Genomic DNA, 25,826 nt, shown 5'->3' with positions numbered 1-25,826 from the left:
GTCTGGGCCAGACACACTGCTCCAGCCTGATGCTGTGCCAACCTGTTTCCCAAGAACACAGCACGTTGCCACCCTTTACACTCCACCGTCAAGCCTTGCTGGGTATGCAGAGCAAGAACTTGGGAACCTGAAACCAGCCCGTCTGCAGTGGCTCCGCTCCTGAAGAGGAGTTCACTCACTGCAGAGACTGATTTTATGTCTGATACTCGAGGTCCCGCATGAGAAGGCAATCCTGAGTTTCGCGGCCAAGCTCCCATATTGGTGCATTGGACATGTGGCCTAAGCTGTGGTTTTCCATTCTTCCCTCCTTTACGTTCCCAATATGTCACTCCACTTGCCTTCTTTTGAACTCCATTTCTGCTCATTATTAGGAAAGTGCCACCAAAAAGACCAACATAAAATAATATTGCCTGTAGGCTTCATCCTAGAAACGGCAAATACATTAATGAAGGAAAGAAACTGCAGTGAAGTCTTAGGTAATTTACCAGGTTCCTGTTACTGTTACACCGCTGCTGGATGGTGGGGATGCTCTTAGTAAGTCCCTGGTTCATTGCCAAGAAGCTTACTAATGTTAAGGGTCCAGATGTCATATAAAAGGTAAATGTCAGCCTAGCTGTTGACTTGGGGAAAAAAAGGTTACCATCACTAAAATCTGTGACTAAAAACATCAAAGAAAATTCCAAATTGAGACACCACACAGTGTGACAAAAGAACATGTCCCACCTTGCTTGGCCAGCTGATTTAAGTAACTCTCTAGGTCGCTCACACTGTGGCTGGTAAAGTAACTGTAATACTGGAAAACGGTGATGACTTCTGAGGAGAGGCTAGAGGAAAGCAGGGGCTCAGCCTGGTCCAGGATTTGGGACACCAAGGTTTGAAACACTGTTTGGAAGGGGAAGATACGAAGCAGCTTTTAAGAAGCAAGGTCATTCATTCATTCATTCATTCATCTTTTTATACGTCATATGATGGAGTATGTAAAGTGAGCTAATCTTCAGTGGACATCAATACACCTGTATAACTGTCGTTTGGATCAAGACACAGAACACTGGCAGCGCCCCATAAAGTTCTCTTGTGCCCCCTTGCAGTCCATAGTTACTTCCCGCCCCTCACAGGTAACTAGAAGTCTGACTGTACCAATGCAAGTTAGGTTTGCCTGTTCCTGAACTTCACATAAATGGAGTTATGTATTTTGAATCTGGCTCCTTTTACTCACCAAAATATCTCTGAGATTCATCCAAATTGCTGCTTATATTAGTAATTTATTCTTTTAAAAAACTGCTGTGTAATAGCCTATCGTATAAATATTTTATAATTTATCCGTTCTCTTGTTGATGGGCATTTGCTTTGTTTCCAAATTGCATTTGCTCTTGTGAATAATTCTGCTATGGATCTTCTTTTACACGTCCTTTTTTTGTGAGCATAAGCACATATTTCTCTTGACATACTTAGGGGTGGAATTGTTGGATTATAGGGTAAGGGCATATTTAGCTTTACCAGAAACTACCAGTTTTTCTAAAGTGGTTATACCATTGGATACTCCTGTATTGGTGACATTTTAATGAAAAAAGTATATATACTAAGTAGCAATACAGAAATATAGTGCTTTTAAAAGTCACTGATGATATTCTTAATTACACGTGTTCAAAGTCTCTCTTTTCTTATATCTTACTGAGTAGCTGACGTGGTTCCCTGGAGAGGAAGCCTTTTCTCAGGGCTGGCTGCAGGGGAAATGGCAAGGGAGTTCGGACCAATGCCCACGCCCAGACTGGATGGCAGGAGCGCTTCCCCCTCCACGGCCTCCCTGTACCTGAGTCTGCAAGTCCTGGATATTCTCTGTTGACAGTTCCGGCAAAGCTGGCTTCCAGTTGCTCGATCACCCTGTCAGCTGAGCTGTGGTAGACACCAGCTGGGCCACAGCATTTGGTCCAGAATGACAGCAAAGATAGCTTTGTGTGGAATCCTGGTATGGCTGCAAGAGCAGAAGAACCCCCGTCCGTCCACACATGACCTGAAGGAAGCTGACTGAAGAGCCGTAGCTGGTGGGATGGGGGTCAGGCAGGCACCATCAGGGGTTTTTAGAAAATTTGTTTTTTTAAAGACTGTAGTTTTTAATCAGAACTGCATGATTCCTCTGTAGTTGGCAGATTGTCTAAGCAACCAAGAAGTTCTGATGAGGAGCCCATCCAGCTTGGGCAGCAAAGAAAATGCTGCAGAAGCAAAGCCATTTGCTTTCAGGGATGGAGAACACAGCAGCCCCACTCTTGGGAGACGTTCTAACCACCCCACTTCCCTTAACTTTACAGAAACCTGTATGGGATTGAAGGGCCACACCCCAGGAGAGTGTTCAGGTGGGGATGGAACAGGACAGCGGGCGGCCGGAGCAGGGTGCGGGCGGCCCTCAGACAGAAGTGATGCAAGGGCCCTGCGCCGCGCGGCACACAGTCGAGATTTCACTTGTGTGCAGTTGTGATGGTGAGGAGGGGCCTGCGAGAGAAGGGGATGCTAGGCACTCACAGCCTGAATGTCCTGCCCTTTTGCATGCCTGTCAGATCCTTACCAAGGTCACCTGCTCCTAGCAGGCCAAGATGCAGGAGGCAGAAATGCACAGGGAGAACCTACAGGGAGTTCTAGGCTTAAGCAGAGCTAACCTTGAAGATCCTTGTGTTCTGCTACTTCCACTGAAAATCACCAAAAGACAAAAATTTTTAGGTTTCCTAAAGAACCCTGTAGCCATACCACACAATTTCCAAGATATCTTCCCCATGTCAAGTTCTCCACCAAAAACCCTCTGAACCAGGGACTCTCCTGAAGGCCTCTGAATCCATGTATCTACCTTTTCCCAGTAGAGGTTGGGAGCATCTTGCATTTGACAGTAAGCTGCTATGGGATTTGTCTTAACGAGCTCCATGACACAATTTGATCATCTGTCCTGAAATGGAACCACAGCAGCAGAGAAAGTCTGTGGAAGTCTGTCTACGAGGTGGCTGCTGCTTGTTTACACTCTGACATCTGGTTTCTGGAGGTCGAGGCCCCTCTAGAAAAAGCTGTGTGTCTGCTGGTTTGACTCCAAAAGCTGAGGCGTGGTGTTGATGACACTGTGTGCTCTATTCTCTGGCCCAAGAACACCTTTGTGCTCTCCTGGTAGGCAGAGGAGTGGGCTAGTAGGTCGCCACTGACATGGAAGGGCTGTGATTTGCAGGCGCTTACCTTCAACCACAGAACTCATGCTTCCTATGTTCTCATCGCTGACGGCTGAGAGTCTCTCCATCACTTGGATTTGCCTAGAAAGCTTCTCTAACAGATTTCTTGCCACAAATGGGGTTTTGCTTGAGAAAACAATTTGCTGATAAAACAAACAAAACCACTGCATCAGTGAGGTTATTGTCAGTACAGTGTTCTTCACTCAAACTCATCTTTCCTAATGTAGCAGTAATTAAACTCAGTGTTTTTGTTCCAGTTTGATAATGTTCCTCATTCCATGCCAGTTAAAACATCTGATGAAATCAGACATGTTTTCACTGCTTTAAACTTTTTTATGCTTGCATAAGTTCTGAATTTTTCTTAATAGTAGAGCTGCAAGGTTATTATAAAGTTGCCTTTACTTCTATGTACAGAAAATCTGTAAATCCTCTTTGAAATTTGGAGGGCTTATTTAGGTTGCCTATCTGTGTGTGAGCAGAAAAAAGACATATTTTACAAGTGCACTGATTTTTCACAGCATGGATGTATTTCCTTGCATTCAAGCTGAAAATTAAGAGCGTGTTCTATAATAATCATAATTATAATCAAAGCTATCTCACTAATTAACGAGTGCTTATTATGTGTCAGGCACTGGTCTGAACCCTATACGTGTATTAACTCATGTTATTTCTCATAACAGCCCAAAGAGGTAGACACTATTGATATCCCATTTTACAGCTGAGGAAACTGAGGCAGTGGGAGGTTAAATAACCTGCCAAAGTTCATGTGAGTAGTAAGTGATTCCACTTGTGTGCCTGAATAAGGAAGGGCCTGAGCAAGGAAAAGGCCGAAGTCAGTTGCTGCCTGAAGGTTCCAGTCCTTTCTGTGTCTTGCAGAGGCCTGTCCCAGTCACCTGGCTGGCATGCATGCATGATGCAGACCCGTATGAACACTCTGCATTGTCTAAAGCATTTGGATTCTAAAACAAATAGTTTTCAAAATTAAAAGTCTAGTGCAGCAATTCAGTAATTAATGCCTCCCATGTAAGTGAATACAGTAGAAATGAACTGCTTAATTTTAAATGTAATTATAGCTGTTATGATTCTTAGGGAATGCCCATTTTTATCTCTTTGCAATTCCATACCAAATAAATACATAAACCCACTGACTGAGGAATGGGTGTGAGAAATTTTCTAATCCTTACTCCTTCATTTTACATCTTTCTATCTCCCTGTTTTGCTTTCTTAGTGTTGATTTTCCCCACAGAAGAGCTGAACTTTTAACTGTGGCCTTATTATAGGGAGAAACACTGCCCTGAATATTGCATGTCAATTAGTCTTTGGGAAAATTCTCTTATTTCTCACAACATAACAACTTTACCTCTAAAAGGTAAACAGGTAGTTTGCTCAGCACTGTATTAGGCTCAGCAAGACAGAGCTGTGAAAATCATCTCATTCAAATGGTTAGTGAATAGAGAATAGCTGTAAGTAAACAGTAATCATTGCCCATTTTGCACAGAAAAAAAGAAAATCACACCTTCTGTCAGACTGGTTGTCAGTACTGGCTTCTAAATTCAACAGCCAGCAGAAGAGATCAGTTGGGGTGTTGGCCAACCTACTGGCAAGCTGCCAACGATTCCCACCACAGCAGGTGCCTGAGGCTCCTTCAGGGCCCGTTCATCCTGGAGACGTAGCTCCTGGGGCCCTTCCAGTTGGTCTCCTGCTCTAAGGAGCTCAGCTCCTTCTGCATCCTCCTGCCTGGTGCATCCCCCCAAAACCATCGTACATTTGCCTTCATGTTATTTTCCTGTTACCCACACAGCCACAGCCAGCCGGGAGAACAAGACTGGCAGATGAGCAACCAGACCAGGAGGAGGCACGTCAGCAAGCAGGGCTTGGGGGAGGGCGCTTATTCCAGACAGCTGGAGCACTTCCTGCGCCACAAGGATTTCAAAACATTTGCTTCACTGTTGTGAAGTCTTAGGTAGTAAACAGCCTGAAATAAGACAAAAAGAAAGCTCCCTGGTGTCCCAGAGTGAGAGCTAACTTGTAATGATAATGGGTCATAAAAATATTCTTTCCTGTTTGTGGATAAAATGAGAGTTCCTGTGGCAGGATTCTCACCTGGCCCTGGTTGACTAGCTCACTGCACACCTGTGGGCCATACATGGCTACTGACTCTATATAAAGAGCCCCACTCGGTGCTCTGGGCACGACACGGTGGCAGGGCTGCAAGGCTGCAGGAGAGCAGAGCAGAGGCTGGAGTGGTGGCAGCGCCGAGGACAGAGGCCCAGAGGACGGCTGTGCAGGCAGAGGGGCCCAGAGGCAGAGACCAGACTGCTGCACGCAGACTCGCTCTGAGTGGAACGGATTTTAGTGATTGACCTGCCACCGTGGAAATAAAGTTGGGTATCACCCTTTCACCCCAAGAACGTTCTACTGTCATTTCTTTGGTCTCACTGAATCCACAGTGAACTTGTCTGGGGCTGAAACCCATTGGCCTACCTGCACGAGCTGGGTGCAGCAGTGAAGGTGCCTAACAATGGTGATGTCCAGGCTTTCGTTCCCTGTGGTCAGTGGGAGAGGACTTCCTGCCACGCTAGTCCCGACTCCTGTGTCTTCAGTCAGCGCTTCGCTAAGATGCCCCCTGGCTTCTGGGTGTGCTGACTGGTAACTGTTGAAGCAGGAAGGTGAGCAAAACATTAGCTATTTCTTATTAGCAAACCAAATTAATTCAAAAACACATCAAGATGATCATACATCATGATCAAGTGGGATTCATCCCAGGGATGCAAGGATGGTACAACATTCCAAAATCCATCAACATCATCCAGTATATCAATAAAAAGGACAAAAATCACATGATCATCTCCATACATGCTGAAAAAGCATTTGACAAAATTCAATACCCATTCATGATAAAAACTCAATAAAATGGGTACAGAGGACAAGTACTTCAAAATAATAATGGCCATATATGACGAACCCACAGCCAACATCATACTTAACAGTGAGAAGCTGAAAGCTTTTCCTCTAAGATCCGGAACAAGACAGGGATGCCCACTCTCCCTACTTTTATTCAACATAGTTCTGGAGGTCCCAGCCACGGCAATCAGACAACACAAAGAAATAAAAATGAATCTGTTGCATCTATGTTATTTTATTCTTAAAGTAATCTGTGTGGGAGGGTGGGAATAGTTGTCTCATTTCACACATGGCAGGACTGAGTGGCAGAGATGGTAACCAGTGTCCTGGTTCGCACAGCTAGGCAGTGACAGGGCAGCTGTGGCTTCCGGTCTCCCTCTCCCTGGCCTCCACAATTTAAAAAGATGTACCAGAGCTTAAAGGTGTGAATGCTTTACTCTGATTCACATTTGACTCCAGGGAGAAAACACTCCGCTTGTGTTCTGACAGTCAACACAGATTTAAAGCACATGCACACTTTTCACAATTTTCCTTAGGGCCTCTGGTGACATACAGTAAGATAGACCAAATTAGACATACAAAACTTATGAGGGTTTGGTTGTATAAAATGCTTTGTATAGCATAAAGAAAAGGAGTTAGATTGATGCCTGACCTTGATATATCATGTAACAGCTTAAGATAATAAGTACAAAGAAAGGTTTTCAGTTTAAGAAACATCTGATAAGTAATGAATGACTCTATAGCATCTTACTACGCTGATAGACAGTGACTGCAGTGGTGGGGGGCAGAGGGGGAGACTTGATAATATGGGTGAATGTTGAAACCACAGTGTCGTTCATGTGAAACCTCCATAAGATTGTATATCAATGATACTTTAATTAAAAACATCTGAAAAATCAATTAAGTTAGGAAAATCTCAGTGTAGGATGTATAAGCATAACTTGAACATTACATTCAATTAATGAGTTTTCTATGTCCCCGGTTTGCTCAAGGGATAAAATTCTTTATCTCATTTGTTCTTTTCCTGGTTTTATTTTGTATTAACAAACCCCCAAAATATTAACAGCACCCACAGAGGTTTGTGAAGGTTGAACAGCCATAGCTTGTTGTAATTTGAGAACCTGTTTATATAACATGTCATAAGTAAAGATGGGTGGAAATCACCTTTTTTGGGGGTAAAGTGTGTATTTTTTTTTGGAGCAATTGATGGAAGTATGTTTCACTGTCCTTGTTTTGCTTCAACTGAAGTTACAAAATGGGCCCCAGGCTCTAGCTCTGAATACATGGTTTGGCTATACAAGAAAGCCTGATGGGGAAGGTGACAGTATTTCCTCTTCATCCCCCTTCCCACTGCCCTGGCTTGTCCATGCCCTAGAGGAGGCCACATGCTCTCTGCAGAGGGCAGTGACAGTCAGCAGTTACCAGGCATCCCTCCTTACGTTCTAAGGGAAGTATGTGTTCCAGGGCTTAAACTGGTTTAGATATGGGCATTGATGAGCTTCATCTGGACTAAAGGGAATGTGAGAGCAAATGCAACAAAATGGAGAGATTAGAGGTAAGACACAAACCAAGGAAAACCAGGTCCAAACTGACCGTCTAGTAGGAGCTCTCAGGAAACACCGTACAGTTAGTTAATTTGGTATTAATTACATTGGAGTCAAGTTGCAGACACTGAGCCCTATAAGAAGTATGTGTACACACATAAAGGCACACCCACACACACACACGCATACAAAAATCCCCCTTCATTTATAAGGAAGGAAAGCAATTTATTTTCCCTTAACACAAAAGATGTGAACAGTATTTAAAAGTTGGCCTCAACAGTAAAAAGGAACTGTAAGCCAATCCCATAGGGAGTTTTATCTTTTGTGGACATATGCAGCAGGTCCTGTCTGGTGGTGACAGAGAGCTACTATACCATCTAGAAGCAGACACTCCAGGCCTCAGACTTACCTGTTTTTCTCAGTCTCAGTGTCTGAAAATACTGAGTCAGCACCTCCTCCAACATTACAAACATCATCACCATCCTCCTCCTCGTCAAAATCAGAGGTGTTCAGGAAATCGAAGCTTTCTAAAGCACTCTCAACTGTCAGACTGAAACTGGAAGACCTGCTGCGGCTTGCTGCTGGCTTGCACTGCAAAGAAAGAATGACCAAGGAGAACGTCAACATATTCAGAAGGAGAAAGACAAGGTATGGCACCCGATTTGAGATGAGACATTTTCTTTTTTGTCAAAAAGCTTTTATTATTATTTTTGTTGGCATTTAAAAAATGCATTGAAAATATTCATAGTAAAAAAAATACAACCATGGATAAAATGACTGGGACTTGTTCCAAAATAATCCAGAAGGAAGTAAGCAGGTAGAAGAACAGATAAGACTGGCCAGGAGGTGAGCACTATAGAATCTGTGGGATGGGCACACTGGGATCCATTCTATGATTGTCTCTACTTCAGTTTTGAATTTTTCCCATAAAAACTTAAAAAAAAATTACAACTAGAAAGATTTGGAAACAGAACTGCTATTCTCCTCTGCCTGGTGTTCAATCCCCAATAAAACTACAATGAGCAGACAATCTAAAGAATCGCTGAATCTGTGCCAAATACTAACACATCTTTAACCTCAAGTGGCAACGTCTTCAGTGTCCTGAGACAGTAACTAGCTATCAGGGCACCTGTTCTAAATGATTAACAAAACAAACCCCAGAAACAGAAAACTACTCAAATTCACCTAACCTCCACTCCCTAGGCAAGTAGACTTAAATGTTAATTTTACATTCACAGCATATAGTTTTTCTTTGTGCATCAAGGGGAAAATGAATGGTATGGGCACAACAGCAAACAGCCCTGCTTCCTCCACAGCTCTGTCCTTGAAGGACCGAGTTCTACTTGTTCCCTGGCCTGGCCCTGGAATTATGTGAGCAAACCCATTCTATAGTCTGGAGAAGTTTATATTGCTGGACATAAACAGAAACACAACAAACAGAATGATGTCAGTTGCTAAGGGCACAGAGATGGAGAGAAGTACTTCCAAATAGTCAAGAGGATGCTGGGGTGGACCGGACAGGACAAGTCCTGCAGTCAAGAAGAACTAAATGTCCTCCGTCCAGTTAGGTGGCGCACTTTGCTGACTTCTTAACGCAAGGCAGGAAGGGCCCTGCAGGAATCTGCCTCTGACACTCAAGATGGCACAGAAAGCACATTCGGTCTTTTAAATCAGAGTTGTTTCATTCGCCCTCAGTGATCTCCGTCCAAGAGGCGGCATCATTTAGTTTCTGATCCTCAAGATGTTTAGCATCCTAAGAATGTGAAGGGGGGAAAAAAAGAGAAACCTTTGTCCAGCTGATGCTTTATTTCTGGCTGGATACAAAGCCACTTGCCCCAGACCTAAATTCTAGTACTATTTTCAGTCTCAGAGGGAGAGAAAGAACCAGTCTAGACTCAACCCACTTCTAGAGGTCTTCTTTCCTAGACTAGCAATAGGCAGAACTTCCTAGACTAGCAGTCGGCACAATTTGGATATGTTTAAATATATTGATCATAACAAAAGAGGAGCAGTTAAGAATTTTAGTAGAATAATTTTGGAACAACAGCAGATTGAAATAACACTCTGGAAAGAAATCTGTGACCACCAGATTTTTGTAAGACTAAGTGACAATGACTTGATCACTGTTTCTTAGTGGAATGAGCTACTTACCAACGCCCTAGATGCCTGGACATGGGAGCTACCATCACTACTGGCTTTCTTCAAGGCGTTTGCATATTTTAGGAGGGGTGACTTGTGTCTTAGCTCTCTAAATTTAACACCTGTTGTCCACAAACAAAGCTTGTCAATTATGCAGACAAAATCATGTCGAGAGGATAAAAGATGGTCTCATTGGATTACTCGACAAGCAGCCGCTATACATGAGCCCTGAGCTCATACTTTTGAGCTGTTTTACAGAAAGCAGATTCAGAGCACCCTTCCCTGATTCTCAGAGGCTCTGCCTCGAGCTGAATTAGTCTGTCAGGGGCATTAGAGAGGCTGGAGACGTAGGGCGTGAATTATTATCTGCCCAGGGCCGATGATCCCTTCCAGAGCTAGGTGGGCATGACCGAGAGGGATCGGATGGTCAGAAAAGCCTTGGAAATGTAGTTCTTCAAGCCACTGGGAAGGCCATGTTTTAAAGCAAGCAAAGGGATACAGCAGCCTTCTGTGGGTTGCCACTGGCACTTTACTTTCCAGCCTATTTTACATGAACAGAATTGCTCTTTCAAGAAAAAATATTCAACTTCTCTTCAATATGGCGATATGAATCCGAGTGGCAAAGCAAAGAATGCAAGAAATGGCAGTGGGATTTGGGAAAGAAATTCAAGTTCTGACCTCTGGTGCGGTGTTTTTAAAAATTTAATCTGTATGCCAAATGGAGACAGATACATTCTAGCATGGCAATAATCATTTCCTTATTAGGTCCTTCAGCCTGAGAGGAAATATCCTTTTTATTCCTACTCTCCTGTGTCAGCCCTGAGCTGTCTGACCTGGAACAGGACTAAAGAAGATAAACTCTGGTGGAGTTGGGGGTTCCCTAGCTTCTAGAGTATGATAGGTGATTATTCACGGATGATTAATTTAAGATTCTGACTCATAGATTTGGGCCACGTTCAGCAGAAGGATTCCTCCAGAAGGCAGTGCCGGAGGGGGAAGGGATGCCCACGGCTCTCACACTGCAGCTGCCTAACTCTGACTTCAATTGGCGAAGGGCTTTCCTGTTTTTTTTGACTCCAAGAGGTATTCAGTAACGTCTCAATGAGATTATGATCAAAATGCCACCATTTCACATTTGGAATTGGACTAACTCTGGAACTGAAGGAGTTTGGACATTCTTTAGAGCTGTTATTTTAACTCCTAATCATTTTAGTTAAGTGACCTGATGTCAGGAAAATAAAAATTCATATGCACTATTCGTGTTAAAAATCAATGCCATTTAAATAACGATTTTTTTCTTGGTTTTGTGATGGAACAGGATCTTTAAATAAGACAATGCTATTTTAAACAGAATGTTGGTTTAACACACCTCTCTCCAAACCGAATTCAATTTTCCTGAAGAAGTACTTACTTTTAGAATATCATCCAAATGCATGACTTCTTGGTTCAGATCCTGAAACTCTTTATACTGCTCTTTATGTGGTTCTAATGCAAGGAAAAGCCCATTAAAGGCATCCTCTAAGCTTCCGTCTAGAAAGGACCTACAGCCTTGGGAGTCTCTGCGGACAGAGCCCTCAAAGAACAGCCTCTCCGTGGTGGCCGGCGCTTCTGCTGAGGTGAGCCTCTTCACCAGCTGCTTCGTGACGTTTCCTCCAAAAGCATCCAGTTCCACAGGCTTGAGTTCAGAAGCCTCATCGGACTCTTGCAGGAGCGCCTCTGCGACACCCTTCGCAAGGAACGGGTGCTCGCCACCAGCAGACCCCTGGCATGCCTCGGGTTCCCCGGGCTCCTCTGCGTCTTCCTCCACGTGTGGCTTTGGCTCCTGGCCGCCTCCCGAGGAGTTTCTGGAAGATGCTGGCCTGGCGTCACCCATGCCCTCGTTTTGGGAGGACAGGCTGCTGTGGTTCAGCTCTGCCGGGGTGATGGTAATTTCTGGATTTGCTGAGCATGTGCTGGAAAGAGAGCCTGCTGGGTCGGGGGCGAGGATGCGGTCCCCTCCGTGCAGGTCACTGAAGCTGAGAGAGAGCGGTGCTTTCTCCTCGCCTGCCTTTCCGTTTCCAAAGATGTCATCAGGTAGATTAGACTGTGGATAAGAGGCATTTCATTATTATGTTAAACGTAAGCGATGCATTTGACATGGTTTATTTCAGACAAAATGGAAGACAATTAAAAACCAGACCTTTCATGTTATTAACATTCTTTTTGTTGATTTTGTGTGTGTGTGTGTGTGTGTGTGTGTGTGTCAAAAGAAAACAAACCCTTAAAACTCTATTTCCAGTGTTGAATCTAGGTGAAAGTTCATTGTACTATTTTTAAGTGTGACATTTCTCAAAAGAAAAGGTTGGGGGTGGGGGAGATGGCGCTTGTTTCCTAAATCCCAGGGTCTCACAATATCTGACAGCCAGAGGTGTGAGTAATACTACCTAATTTTTGTTTTTTGCATTTATCTTAGAAGACTTTCCAACATTCATGCTATTTCACACAAAAGATGTGATACTTTGTTCTGCTTCAGTTCTCATAAATAATTTTTTAAAAATCTCTATCCACAAATCCCAGGTCCTTGGAAATGTCTTATAAATTTAGTAACCATGCCACAAATAATTAAAGGCTAGAAGTACACTTGCATAGCTTCTATAAAAATTGAAGAAAAAGCCTAATAAACTGAACATCTGTCTTCCAGGATTACAAATTCCTGGAGTTCTCAGGGTGTCTAGAAGCACTGAGTCTCCTGTCAAGTGGACCCAGGCTGGGTCAGGTGCACTGTGATTCCTGGAGTAGAACTAGGAAGGGAAAGGTTAGAAATATCCAGGTAACCAAGATAATCTGTTAAATTAAAACAATTTCCAAGTCATCTTTCCTTACACTGCGCTCTGCATATGGTGTCTAAGTGTCAAATGCTGCTCTGTGGGAAGTTTTCTAGTTTTTTAAGATCAACTCCTTCAAAACAGGTAATTTCTCTTGGAGTCTAGATTTGATTTTTTAAGTAAATCATAAGTACCACACGAACACCTATTTTAATGACATATAAGGCAATGAATTAACACAAGAGTGCTGGGACTAAGTCCATGAAACAAAAATGTTGTCTGAGTGAAATGGGGAACAGAGAGAGACAAAAGCTCCCTGTCCCCCCGCCCCCACCAACAGTCCCTGGTCCCATCATGGCTGGACTGGGGCCACTAGATTCTGACAGTTAGTTCAACCCAAACTCCCTACTCTTGTCTGATGGAAGGTGACCCCTTGAATAAATGTATCACTGGGGTACCCAACTAACTCTGTAGCCTCACTTTCTGCCCCCTAAAAACTGAGAATGCTCCCCTCTTCTTGTGATTACTGGATCGTGCTCCTGTGGCTTGGGGGGTCGGGGAAGGGGTGGAAGGAGTTCCAGGGAACCCCCTTCAGGATCTGCAAAGGAGAGGGGGTTCTGGGCTCCTCTTCTCCACTTCCAGCCTACTTACCTCCATTTCCCCCTCCTCTATTTAAGTCCCCTGCCCCCAAGTACATTTTATGCCTTTAGGAGAGATACAGGGGGAGCTGCCGGGGAGGAAGGGGGGAGGCCTGGAGTCTTCCTCCATGCACGTTCTCCTTGGGGGTCCCTTAGGCATCTCCCAGAGCCCTTGGGTCCCCCAGGAGGTCCTGCCCCACCTCAGCTCATCAGAGCACACCTTTCCTGGCGGTTCTGAGGGAGGTGGGAGGCACTGGCCACGGCAGGGAGCCGGGTGGTTGGGATTCCCATTCCAATCCCAAAGTCCTCCCCTGCCACTTCCCCGGGGTCTCACATTCTCAGTTGTAATTTGCATCTACTGAAGTGGCAAAGATTGACTTAGAATAAGTGGAGATGCTCTGCTCAAGGGGACTTACAGTCTAGCAAGGGGATGAGCCGATACACAGGCACACAGCAGTGCAAGGGAATGCGGGTCAGAACCGCAGACTCATATGACGACACAGCCCCAGAGAGGGGATGGCTGCTGCCCGAGTGGAGATGGTCCTGGAACTCAGCCCTAGAGGTTGGGAGGCACGGGACAGGAAGCGGAAGACGTGCACTCGAGAAGGAACAGAGTGTGTGAAAAGACAGGACCTCCTGAAAGGGGTGGTGCAGTTGGAAAACAGCGGGGAGTTCAGGGGGCTGGAGAATGGACATACGGGTGGTGGGCCCGGGCGACGGGGCTGTGGCCAAGTGGGAGCAGCTGTGAAGAGGACTTTGTTCATCCAAAAGGCTACAGGAAGCCATCAAGTTGTTTCTTATCTTGCTCATGTTTAAATTATGCTATTAAACCTTTACCGACTTCCTCCCCACCCCTCCAACCTACAATATGTGGGCATAAATATCTACATTACATCAATAGTTATGGAAATAACTATCAGCAATATGGTGCGTCGGCACACACTTTCACGCTGCGTGTTTTCCCCCATACAGTCTTCCCATTTTCCTGGGAAACTCCACTCGAGTTTAGCCGAGTCCTTTTCACCTGTGTTTTATAATTCAATGAATAAGATGCAATTATTAGTATTATTAACCAGAAAACTTTTAATCCCTTCCTCCCTGGACATTAAAAGATTATTTTTAGGTCTGTAAAGAGCAGGATACTCCATATATGTGTTTATAAATGTACATGTGTGTTTTGTGACATAAAGTGTTAACACATACAATGTAAGCCACCTATTGCAATCCTGAATGTAAATTACAGAGTGTTTTTTACTAAGGTATAAGTATAAAACTGACAAAAACCACAGTAAACTAAGGCTAAGAACCTCTTTAAATAAAAATAGCTCTAGTAAAATTGGTTTTATTCCTGATTTCCTCAAATGCCAGGTTTTGAATGCTAGAACTGTGTGTAAAGATGAGTATCAGTGATAAACTAGCTTAACTTCTAAACTAAAATCTTCTTTGACCTTGAGTGTAACTGTTTTTTTTTTTTAATGAAAATCTTGTTACCATGGATAGCTTTGCCACAGTGGAGAAAAATCACAGCACAAAAACAGGGATGATTAGAAGGAAGGACAAACCACCTCACGAATAAAGGTGCATGCATGACAGACTTTCCCACCCCAGGGACAGGGGACCTGTGACTGTTAACCACTGGGCCAGACAGGGAAGAAGAGAAAACAAGAGACATGCCAAAGCAAACCCGCCCCAAGCCCCAGAAAGGCAAGCACTTCAGACTCAGGCAGGCCACCCACACTCACAGAAAACTCTAGCTGGGCCTTGCGTCTCAGGCTGAGGGAGGGCAGGTCACTGAAAGAGCGGCTGCGGGGCAGCTTGGCAAAGAAAGTACCTTGCAAGGCGCTCAAGACAGACCTTAGCTTGTCTGGAGAAGGATGCAACCATCTCTTCAGAAGTCAAAGCAAGATGGGGAGTTAGTGGAAAGCATCAGGTTACCATGTTTTGTGAGCTTTTTGGTGAGTGTTTCTGATTAGCAAGGAGGTCATTTTTACATCTACTTCTGTAAAAGGCTAATCTTAGTTGCATGTTATTATCAAAGCACTTGGCATGCGGGGTGAGGGGAGAGGAAGACAGAGAAGGTTCATCAACTGTGTGCAGATGGCCAGAGGCATCTTGGAAAGCACTTTCCTCAGTCCCTCTGGCCAGGTGAACTCTAGCGATACCACCATCAGGAAGGCTGAGAATCCCTACGGCAGGCGGGATGTTAAGCATTTCAAACAGTGGGTGCAAGCAGTGCCTGAGGCTCATCCTCTCCCCTCCGGAAATCCCGCAGGACTTACAAAGAAGGCGTGATCTCTAAAGGTGGGCGTTTCCGGGGTGCCCTGGCTGTACAGGGACATTCTTCTCTGGAGCGCTGCCGCCTTGCTCCCTGCGCCTGAAGACGGTGCCATGTCCTCCACGTCAAACGGACTGCAGAACAACAGGGCCCCATGAATGGACCTGGGTTAAAATCACCTACAATCACTCGGCCACAGGTCAAGAAAGTGCCTTATTATACCAAGTAAATGCAACCAATGGGGACTGGGCTGGGTTGAGCCAAACTTGTCTGTCAGAAAATAAAGCAAGATAAAAGAAAGCAGAGCAGAAACCTGAGTCTAGACCCACCCAAGGGGCCACAGATTATCATCACAGCCTCCAGCACGATTTATCTGCATACTTAGATACTAGATTAATCTGTTTTGTCATTAGTATTAGAAATGCAAACATTTTAATGCTTGTCCTAACATCAGATGTTGAAGAAGTCTAAAAGTTCTTTCAGCATTGCAGGGCTAGACACTTTAACAATACACGAGAATAATAGATGATTGTTCAGTTCTGAAGAAAACAAAAGTAAAACCTCATTCGTTCTAAGGCTCAGAGCCTCATTGGTAACTAAGGAGAGAAGAGCTGTCTGTTCACAGGGACGCTCTCATCAGCGTGCCAGTGGGTCGCCCCGCAGGAGGAATGGGTGCTCTTGCATTTGGGACGTAAGTGACTCCAACTAGGAGGGAAGAGCTAGGCAAAAGGTGCTGACACTGTTTCGATGACAAGGCTACAAGGTCTTCGCTGCTTCCATGTCTGATCCTCTATTTGTAGAGGGGACCCTGAATTTTGATGCTCAAACACGTCATATTTTGTTGGTGATATTCCAGGAGCATAATATCAAAAGTTGTGAGCAACCAGTGTTTAATAACTTATGACCTTTCTCACGGGGTGACTTCGGAAAACCACTTTCAAGTTCACTGCTTAGACAAAAGTTATCTCCTGCCCTTTGGAAATATTCTATTTCAGTAAATAGAGTGTGGAGGGACTACGGATATTCAAAAATTTCCAGATCAGCATAAGAGGCGAGGGATAACCAATTAAAACACCACAGCAAGAGTTAGGATTTTTCTGAGGGCAAACTATCTCATATTGGACAGTTTTCTTTCCAATCAGTTTAAGAGAGAGATGTATTACTTTACAAATATGTAAAGGTTCAGCAGAGAAAGAGGCATATTTTAGAGCAGGAGGTAGAAGAGGGCAGCTGGGGCAAGACAGGGGCTCCTCCAGCTTCAGCATGTACGACCGCTGCCTGGGGAGCCGGGTAAGCCGATTCTTGGGCCCTGAGAAATTCTGGCCCAGTAAGTCTGGGCTCGAGCCTAGAGTCTGCTTGCGTGACAAGCCCCCTGGCGCTTCTGATGGTCCACGCACAGGCCTTGGAGCAGCGCTAGTCTGTATCACGTATTCCTAACATAATGAAATTGAAAAGGCCAACTTACTACCAGGTAATTTCCAGGCTCAGTTTGATGGTGCCGAGGTCATTGATGTCAACAGCTACCACCTGAGGTCGAGCTGCAAACAGCTCTTTGGTCTCGCAGGTCACACTGCCGACCAGGAGGTGCGTTGCTAGACCTTTGAGTTCTGTGACCTAGTGAGAGAGGGAGGCGGAGGGTCTTATGAGACAGCACAGGAGTGAGGTAGGCGGCGGTGGCTCTCGGCCGGTCGAGTCATTCCGGAGTGGTGTCTGAAGTGGGAGCTGGGTACTTCCAGAGCTCGTCTTACATTTCCTTGTCCACTCTGATACGAGCGCAGCTGTCTTCACCATGCACTTGTAGTGCAGAGAGAAGTCTGCGGGAGGGAGGGACAGCGGGCAGAGGCGATGGGCAGAGGCCACGGCGCTGGGAAGACAGCCAACAGCAGCGGCCGCACTGTACCTTGATGGAGATCAGTCCGACTATCAGGGGCAGGAACACCACCTCCTCTCCATCCCAACTCTGCTTGCCATTCACTTCTATTTTGCCTTTCAGTTTCCACCTCTGCCGACCATACTTCATGAAAATCTGGGGAGAAGACAGCAAACGGCCGTTGTGTACACCTGTCCTCCCCTGCCTTCCCTATGCAAATTCCCAGGTAAATAAAGCAGCCACCATTCCCCCGCCCCTCCCCGCCCCCGCTCCAGCCCTCACGGTGGTTTCCTCCAGTCCCTGGGCTGGGGGTGGGGGGTGGGGTGACACAGATGACAGGTGAGGAAGGGACGTCTGAAAGGGGTAAGTTCCGCTTCTCTGACCAGAGGGTGTGTAGAGCTTCCTTCAGCAGGACGTCATCACACCATGCCCTCTGGCTCACGCAGGTCGACCAGTTCTTTCTCTTGTTATTTTACGTTAATTCTCCATATCCACCCCCACTCCCCCCCATTCCTTTAGAGAGATAAGCCATCAGCTCAAATCTTCTTCACAGCCAGAAGCCAGAAATAAGACATCCTTTTTCTGGATGAGGGAGACAGAGGCTGGACAGGATTTCAAACTCTGACCGATCTTCTGAGGAGAGGGTGTGTGGTCTCTCCTTGGGCAGATGGCTTTACTGGTTAGGGGAAGATGTTCCCCCCACCCCAAGAAGAATGATTATAGAGGGTCTTGGAGGAGAGTGTTAGATGAAATAATTATGTAAGTTCCGTTTTTGTTGCAAGGGGAAAAGATAATAAAACGCCGTTTACTTTATGGAGCATGATTTTATAAAGAAAAATTTAGAGACTGTTATTCTTCAATCATGATACAGATAAGCCATGATCCTGCATTGGATCTTGGATCAGGAAAAGAAAACTTGTCAATTACAATACTGGGACACTTGGAAATACTGGATGTAGATCATATATCAAATGACATTAGCTACCATGCCAATGTTAAGCTTGCTGGTCGAGAATTGTACAATGCTTGTATGAGAGAATGTCCTTACATTTTCAGGAAAATAATTCAGGAGTGAAGGGCCATGATGTCTGTGTATTAATCTAAAATGGTTCAGCTGACACCTACCCACCAAGCCCTCAATTCCCACACCCAGTCCGACATAATACTTACCTCATATTGGTCTCCAGGACAGAGGCGAGCAAAGCCAGCCAGACCTGCAAGCAAGCAGATGGGGCATGAGGCCTGGAACATGTTCCCCCTTCACGAACCCACACTGGCACATTCGTAAAATTCCAAAAGTCAGACCTTAATGAAAACCCACGAATCGTTTTGGGGGACCATCTGTGGTTGCAGCTATTGTGGGGAACTCCGTCTGTCACAGCTGGAGAGGGCATTACTTGCAGGGGTAAGGAAAGAGGTGGTTTCTGGGCAAGGAACACTATTCAGTGGGGGCCAGAGCTCAGTGTAACTTTGGCTGACTTAACATCCAACCAGCGTCCAGGATCGGGGAATGAGAGCCAGAAAGATACATTCATTTATTTACCCAACTTCTTTCCACGAAAATAAACAGCTCTTGTTTTTCTTCGTATCCCAAGATTTGTGATTTCTGATAGTGCCTCCCATTTGGGTTACAGTTCCACGTACTTCTTCCCCTTGCGTCGCTGCAGTTCACCCCCTCCAGTATTTCCCTTACCCTATCCATCCTGCATAATGACACTACCACCCACTGTGTTATGAAATGACTTAGGGGGAATTATCATCTACACAAAACTAGCGATTAAAAAAAAAAAGAATCCAACCAACCAAATAACAGCAACCCGTACTCCCAAAATGAAGACGCGGCTTCTCTTCTCTCGTGTCATTTCTACTCAATCTGTTCAGTTGGAAAGCCAGTGCCACTTCCGGTGTGGCAGCCAGAACAAATTTTGTCAGGCTAATGGCGTATCATGCAGCATCTCAGGAGCCCTAAGCCTGATCACTATTTCTCTTTCTTTCTATAGATATTTGCTACGAACTCAATGCACACAAGGATCTATGCATTGAGGTCCAATCTGGAAATTAAGAAAGACTTTACTGATACTCATAACACAGAAAAGACGATGGTCAAAGCCCACAGGAATGAAACAAATAAGGACCTGTAGGCAGTAAGATGGAGTTAAACCTGAAGTTGATTTGTTTTATCCACCAGTTAGCTTATCTAGCTGATAATTTATTTACTTTAGTTTTTTCACCTTTAAAATAGGGATAAAAATGTCCACCTAATATAATTATTTTTAAGGACAATAGATGGCATCTGTCACAAAGCAGGTGCTTAATAAGTGGTAATTATAGATCCATGAGTGAGATACTACTACTCATTGAGCACGTGTGATACACAGTTCATTTAAAAGATGTCACCTATGTGGAAAGACACAGCAAACTGACACCCATGGGGGAGAGGAACAGCAGTGGAGAGACAGGAAAAGGACATCTCTGCTTTACCTGTGCTTTGAATTTTTATATGAATGTGTTACTTCAGAGAACAGACTGATGGCTGCTTTACGGGGAGTGGTGGGGAGATAGGCGATTGGGGAAAGGGATAAACAGGTACAGTTATAAAATAAATTAATCACAGGGATGAAAGTACAGCATAGGGAATATATCATTGTAAAATGACACATGGCAACTTAACTTACTGTGGTAAACATTTAGTAATGTATATAATTGTCAAATCACTATGTTGTACCTGAAACCAATATAATATCACATATACACTATATTTTTTAAAACCACGTTATTTATATAATTAAAACAAAACAAAGAAATTATCTCATATGATGCAGGATAGCTTCATGGAAGAAGGTAACATTTGAATAAAGAATTTCACCACAGTAAATTGAGGGCCTGGGTGAAAGGTAGTTTCAGGCAGAGCCCGCACATATTCATTCAGCAAGATTTCTGGAATGCCTACTGTGTGTCAAGCATGAATACAGTGGGTGGGAAGGAAGGCAGTAGTCATAGGTAGCCTATAAAAGTACAGGATGAAGCTCGTCATCAGAGGGTTACTAGCAATCCCAACTGTTTTACTTTAATCACTTGTTTCCAGCTTCTATGCCAATCACAAAACAAAGTCTTTTACCCTAATAGGAACCCAAAGACAAAGTTTTAATCAAGGAAGGAAGCAAATTTAATAAAAATGGTCAAAAATCTTTAGCAAGTTTTCATTTTCTGGTGAAAAGAACCAGTAAAATTTTATGATGAAAAATTCCAGTTAAGAATTCAGTACAAATGTTTAGAATAACCTTTTAATAAAAGATAATATTTATAATGTAATATTAAGTTTAAAACAGGAAGGATACAAAATCTTACATGGAGTATGACCTCCACTATCTAAAGATGTATCTACAGAAAAAAAATTCTAGGAGAGCATATTAAACTGCTAAAAAGAATTATCTCTGGTATGGTGGATTATGGAGAAAGTTATATGTTTGACATTAAGTAGTAATTTTTATTTGATTTTCTTCAAATATCATGTTATTTTTGTGAGAAAAAAGACATAACAAAGATAATACATGTTGGTTGGCAGGCAGCATACCCACAGAAAAAAAGCTGGTTGTATATTCATGATAACTTATTAAAGTGTAGCATTGGGTGGGGTGATTATGTATGATAAAGTTTTGCTGTATATTTCCCAAAATTAAAAAAAATGAGAAGGTATCGGTTTGAAAATTTAAAACAGATTTTCGAAGACAAGAACAGTCCTCTTCTCATAGAAGTGCCTGAGAGGAAATGATTCTGCTTAGCTGGTACAAAAGCAGCCCTGGGATTCTTAGATTCCTTCACACACAAGACATCCATAGTGTTCAGCCTCTTTAAAGTGCTATTTATGACCTTTGAATTCCTAGCTGTTTTTATATTAAACAATTTTATCCATGAAAATACAATGGGGATGGTGTCACACAATTTTGCCCTCTATGCATAGGCCCTGTTAAGTCATGAATTTGCCTTCCATTTGGTCTCATGCACATTAGCAGGGTTAAAACGATGCAAGTCCAAGGAGGTTTAAAAAGGCACCTGCCATTACCACTAACTGTCAGTAGATGGCAGCAACCCACCAGCCACTCACGACTCTCAGCCCATTATGGACCAGTGTTCGAAGAAGCCAGCTTCACTTAACAATTTTCTGGAGGATTTAGTCCTTTTTAAAAAATGTTTCTGAAAGAAAGCCAAATTGACTGGTTTTCATAAACCAGAAATGGCTGGGCATGCTGAATCTAAGAAAATCCAAAGTTTTCTTTAAGAACGTCTGCAAATTATTTCAGCATCAGCTGTTTCTGTTTACCTGGGCAATTACAACCAAAGCCTGGTTAGAAAACAGAACAACGACAAACTGACCTGGTCTTGGGGATAAAGGCAAGTAAAGGGGAAAATCCCTTGTTTTCCTTTCAAAACTACCATAAATTTCATACCTGATAAGCTTATCCAAATTGGAGAAGGGTACTTGGCAGTGAGGTTTTTGAGCTTCTCAGCCCACATTATTAAAGCAAAATTTCTTGGAATGGTTTATGGTGACACCACACTGATAGCCTGCTTATGCCCACAATGCAGCCAATGGCAATAGCTAGGCAGAGCCAGTCCTGTCACTCTGCTTCTGGAAGTCCTGCCTGCTTGTGCAAACCACTGCTGGTGCCGGTTGCGGAACTGAAACTAACAGCGGGGCAATTCCCGGTGCAGCTTAATGGCTTTTAAACCTGCCCAGGTTTCTTTCAGAAAATCCTGCCTGCTCAGATTTTCACAGCTGGGGAAAGCTTCATGTTCTCTCAGCAGTTTTGTGATTACTGTTGCACTGACTAGAAAGCTTTCATTATGGCCACTCCAAAAGCCATCACGGGGGCTAGCTCCCAGGGCGCGGGGAGGCGGTGGGGGCAGACCGCTTTTATTTCCATGGTACGCCTTCCGGTACCTTTTGCCTGTTGGACTGTAAACACATACTACCAATGTAACAGCTCTCCCACAGCCTCGTTTAGAAGGCTCAGATGCTACGATGTGCAGCTGCCCACTCCTTTCTTCCTTTGCTCAAGGACCACTCAGCTAGAACATTCTGCATTTGTTTTGGTTCTGTGATCTTCCTTTGAAAAGTCAGAAAGGATTGCAATGTTGACAGGCACCACATACACAGAGAAAAGGCTGGTTGGATATCCTAACAATTTTAACCGAGTTTAGCACGGGACGGAGAAATTGTCAAGCTAACGAAGAGTCACACTGCTTCTTGCAAGAAAACAGCCAAGCAGCTCTGAAGAGCCAGGAGCCCCTCACAGGCCTTGCGGGTTTATTGCCCAAGAGTAAATAATGCAGATGGACTAGCTACTGGTCGTCCTTCCCTCTTGAGGCCTGCCCTGCCTTAGAACCTGCAGGAACCAGCACAGACTTCCGGAGACACACTCTGCCCGGAACTTAATTTGACCAAAGTAATAATTGGGAGAAGAACTAGATTTCCCTGTGAGACCATATCTTTTAATCTCCATCATGGGGGTAGTGCTGTCTCCAGCCTGGCATGCAAAGCTTTTTAAAATCCTGTGCCAGCAGAACTTCCAATGTCCTCACCAGCCTACCTGCCTTTTTTAAACATGCTTTTTCCTCTTTGGTGAAGGCTACTGCTTTGCTGTTCATCTGCCCAGAACAGTCCCTCTCATCTTAACACAAAGGCTACATTGGGGACCTTCCTCCTTCCTGTCCCCTCCCCCGCCGCCCCACCCAAGATCACTCATCTCCCCACTTCCCCCAGGCTCCTGAAGCAATCTGTCACCTTACTGGTTAGTTAGGTCATTCATTCCATTGAATTAGAGCTCACTGGCTCATATTCCATTTTTTTCTCCAGTATGTGGAGCTCAAGGCCAAAGACTATTCATCAGGATGCAGCCTAGTGCCTGGTCAATAAAAGGAACTCAGTAGGTGCTTGATCAAGTGTCTTTATCATCACCACTCCCCACCCCCAAGAAACAAACCACAGAATGGTTGTTGACTCTGTGTTGAGGCAGAACACAGGGTAGAAGGGTGTGACAGAAAGAAGGTGAGTTACCAGGTCTGAGAATATTATGAAATATCCTGTTTATGCCAATATCTTGTGGGTGGTTATTTTTACCAGAATTAGTAACAGGTAAGATTGCAAAGATGTGAGATTTCTTGGCAGCATGAGGGGATTCCTTTAAGAGAGGAAGATTTCCATGGGAGTGTTACACTCAAAAGGCCTCATAGACGGAGTTTCTGAGTTTTCATGTTAGATTAGCAAAGTTTAACTGATTTAAATCTATAAAGAAAAGGGAGAATCGGGTTCAGGCCTGAGACACACCCTGGGAGAAACTCAGTCTGGAACCTAAGGAGGCTGGTCTGGCAGGACAGACAGAATGACAGACGGAGGTAAAGACCGAAGAACAGGAGCAGCAGAAAGTTTTGTCACATTGTCACGATGACCCGTTATAACTCGGAGCTGTTGTTTAGAGGGGGCCCAGGTCCCTCAGTGGATGGCAGGGTCCCCAACATCCTCTCAGTGACCATCAGGCCTGAAAGCCCTTTCTTCCCACCCACTGCCAGGGTGCCTGTGTGCCAGACTGAAGAAGGCGCTCCCCTAGAAGAGGCCATTCTCGGAGCAGCAGATCTCAGCACCGGCTCAGCCCTCGTAGGACGTCCCCCCTCAGGCAGAGTCGAGAGGTGGAAGGTACCAGGAGACGAGAGCCCTGGAACTGAGCTCCAAGTTTGACTCCAACCAACAGTGTGACTTTTGGGACAAGTCTTTTAACCTCCATTTCCCATGGATGAAATGGGAAATCATCACCCCACCAAAACATGAGGCATTTGATAATAGTGAGCTTCAGAAATGGCGGACATCTGGCCCTCCTTGGCTTAACCGTGAGGAACTGCGTGACCTGAGTTTCTCCCAGCTGGCGGACACTGGCTGGGCTAGCCCCGAGGGGGGTGCCTGGGTGCTGGTGGGGAAAAGGACGTGTTTTCTCCTAAACACCGACTAGACAGTTGTTTTCCAGTATATTCATCCTGAGAGCTGAGAAAAAATATTCCAGGGGCACCGTGACTTGCTGGGACAGGGGCAGGGCCTGAGCGGTTCTGGAACCACTACCTCAGGGGAGGACCCAAAATAAAACACCAAAAAAGCACATGGGCTCCCAGCCTCAGCCAAGGACAGGCGCTGAGATGTGACCTTGATGGCAAAGTGATTCACTCCCAGAGCTGCCAAGGACGAGCAGCAGCCACCTGGGAAGCAGAGGGTCAGGACCATTGTTATTCCAGGTGTTCGCACTGAGAGCAGCTCTGCATGCCTGTCTGGTACTTGACAGGGACAGTTCCCTCCTGAGTTAGGTGACTCATTCAAACATGAGGCTCCCCTGTTGAGCACTTTAAGAAAAAGTACCCCTTCTCTACTCCCTTAGTCACAAAAAGGGACAGGAAGGGGAGTAAATCCTCATTAGCAACTCAGGGATCAAGTGGCTAAGAAACCTCAGAAAGAGCAAGCAATGTATCAACCTTTAGGCAAAGAAATTAAGAGCGCAGAAGTCCAGTGAGTCAAAAATGAGAAGAAAGATGGTCTGGCGTGACGGCTGGTTTGGTGGCCTTCCCCGCTGCGGAGGCGTCTGACACCTGGGTGACGCTCCATTAGCTGAGGTGATAGTTGCTTTTTGTTCTGAAGATGCTGCGATATCTGTCAATAATGCTTCTAGACTGGAACTTTCTGGAGTAAAAATGCATAGCCCTCTGTGGGTTTAACACTAAAAAATTTTTTTTAATTTAAAAATTGGTAGATAGTGTTAGGCTGGAGAAAGGAAAAACAAGGACATGCAAAGAGAACAGAGAGATGCCACAGGGGGAGAACAGACCAGACCCCAAAGTCCGTGCCTTATATGGAAAGGGGGCAGCTCTCCCTGAATTCCATCCTGATGTGCCAACTGGGACCCGGATGTCAGCCTCCTCCCTCTTGGAAGGAGAAAAAGTTTCTAGTTGACTATTACGTCACCTTTAGCCAATCATACCTCTCCATGCCCCCTAAGATAGCTTGCCCACCCCTCCCCCTTCCTAATCCCTTATAAGCGCCCCACCTCCCTAACCGGACGTGACTTCTCTGGCCTCTGACAAGAAGGCCACAGAACCTCACCCGGCGGTATTTAAATAAATTACCTGGCCCTTTATTGCCTCTCTTTGCCTGCTTATTTCGGCTAAAATTTATCTTACAGATAGTTTACGGGAAACATGGAGCATAAAGAAACAACTGAAATGACACCAAGAAGAGGCCAAAGGCAAATCTAGGGAAAACAATGGGGAGGGGTCTGTTTTAGATGAAGGGAAACCTAAAAGAGATACCTAATGACCAATTATGATGCATGGACCTTGTTTGGATCCTGATTTGAACTAACCAATTGTACAAAGCATTTTTGAGACAACCAGGGAAATCTGATAACGGAAT

At 44.7% G+C, this 25,826-nt stretch overlaps 1 protein-coding gene across 8 annotated transcripts in view; it reads right to left on the bottom strand.

Annotated features, from left to right (window-relative positions):
• Nucleotides 1–25,826, bottom strand: part of RIPOR2 (RHO family interacting cell polarization regulator 2) — a 250,511-nt gene that overhangs the window by 23,630 nt on the left and 201,055 nt on the right. For 4 of the 8 annotated variants that reach the window (XM_073224920.1, XM_036994281.2, XM_017653179.3 and 1 more), the window contains exons 9-18: nucleotides 18,548–18,591; nucleotides 17,408–17,533; nucleotides 16,973–17,121; nucleotides 15,512–15,641; nucleotides 11,202–11,873; nucleotides 8,061–8,242; nucleotides 5,688–5,856; nucleotides 3,211–3,346; nucleotides 1,811–1,972; nucleotides 724–882 (exon numbers count right to left, since the gene is read on the bottom strand). In XM_073224920.1, coding sequence (XP_073081021.1) covers nucleotides 724–882; nucleotides 1,811–1,972; nucleotides 3,211–3,346; nucleotides 5,688–5,856; nucleotides 8,061–8,242; nucleotides 11,202–11,873; nucleotides 15,512–15,641; nucleotides 16,973–17,121; nucleotides 17,408–17,533; nucleotides 18,548–18,591 — 1,929 coding nt within the window. Of the gene's footprint in view, nucleotides 1–723; nucleotides 883–1,810; nucleotides 2,682–3,210; nucleotides 3,347–5,687; nucleotides 5,857–8,060; nucleotides 8,243–8,331; nucleotides 9,405–11,201; nucleotides 11,874–14,974; nucleotides 15,119–15,511; nucleotides 15,642–16,972; nucleotides 17,122–17,407; nucleotides 17,534–18,547; nucleotides 18,592–25,826 lie in introns of those variants that run through there. The other 4 variants (XM_073224923.1, XM_036994282.2, XM_073224922.1 and 1 more) reach the window with 4 other exon arrangements.

The sequence above is a fragment of the Manis javanica genome, chromosome 16, assembly GCF_040802235.1.
Source record: "Manis javanica isolate MJ-LG chromosome 16, MJ_LKY, whole genome shotgun sequence".
NCBI lineage: Eukaryota > Metazoa > Chordata > Mammalia > Pholidota > Manidae > Manis > Manis javanica.
The sequence above is the reverse complement of the archived record's forward strand: the minus strand, read 5'-3'. Positions and strand labels throughout refer to the sequence as shown.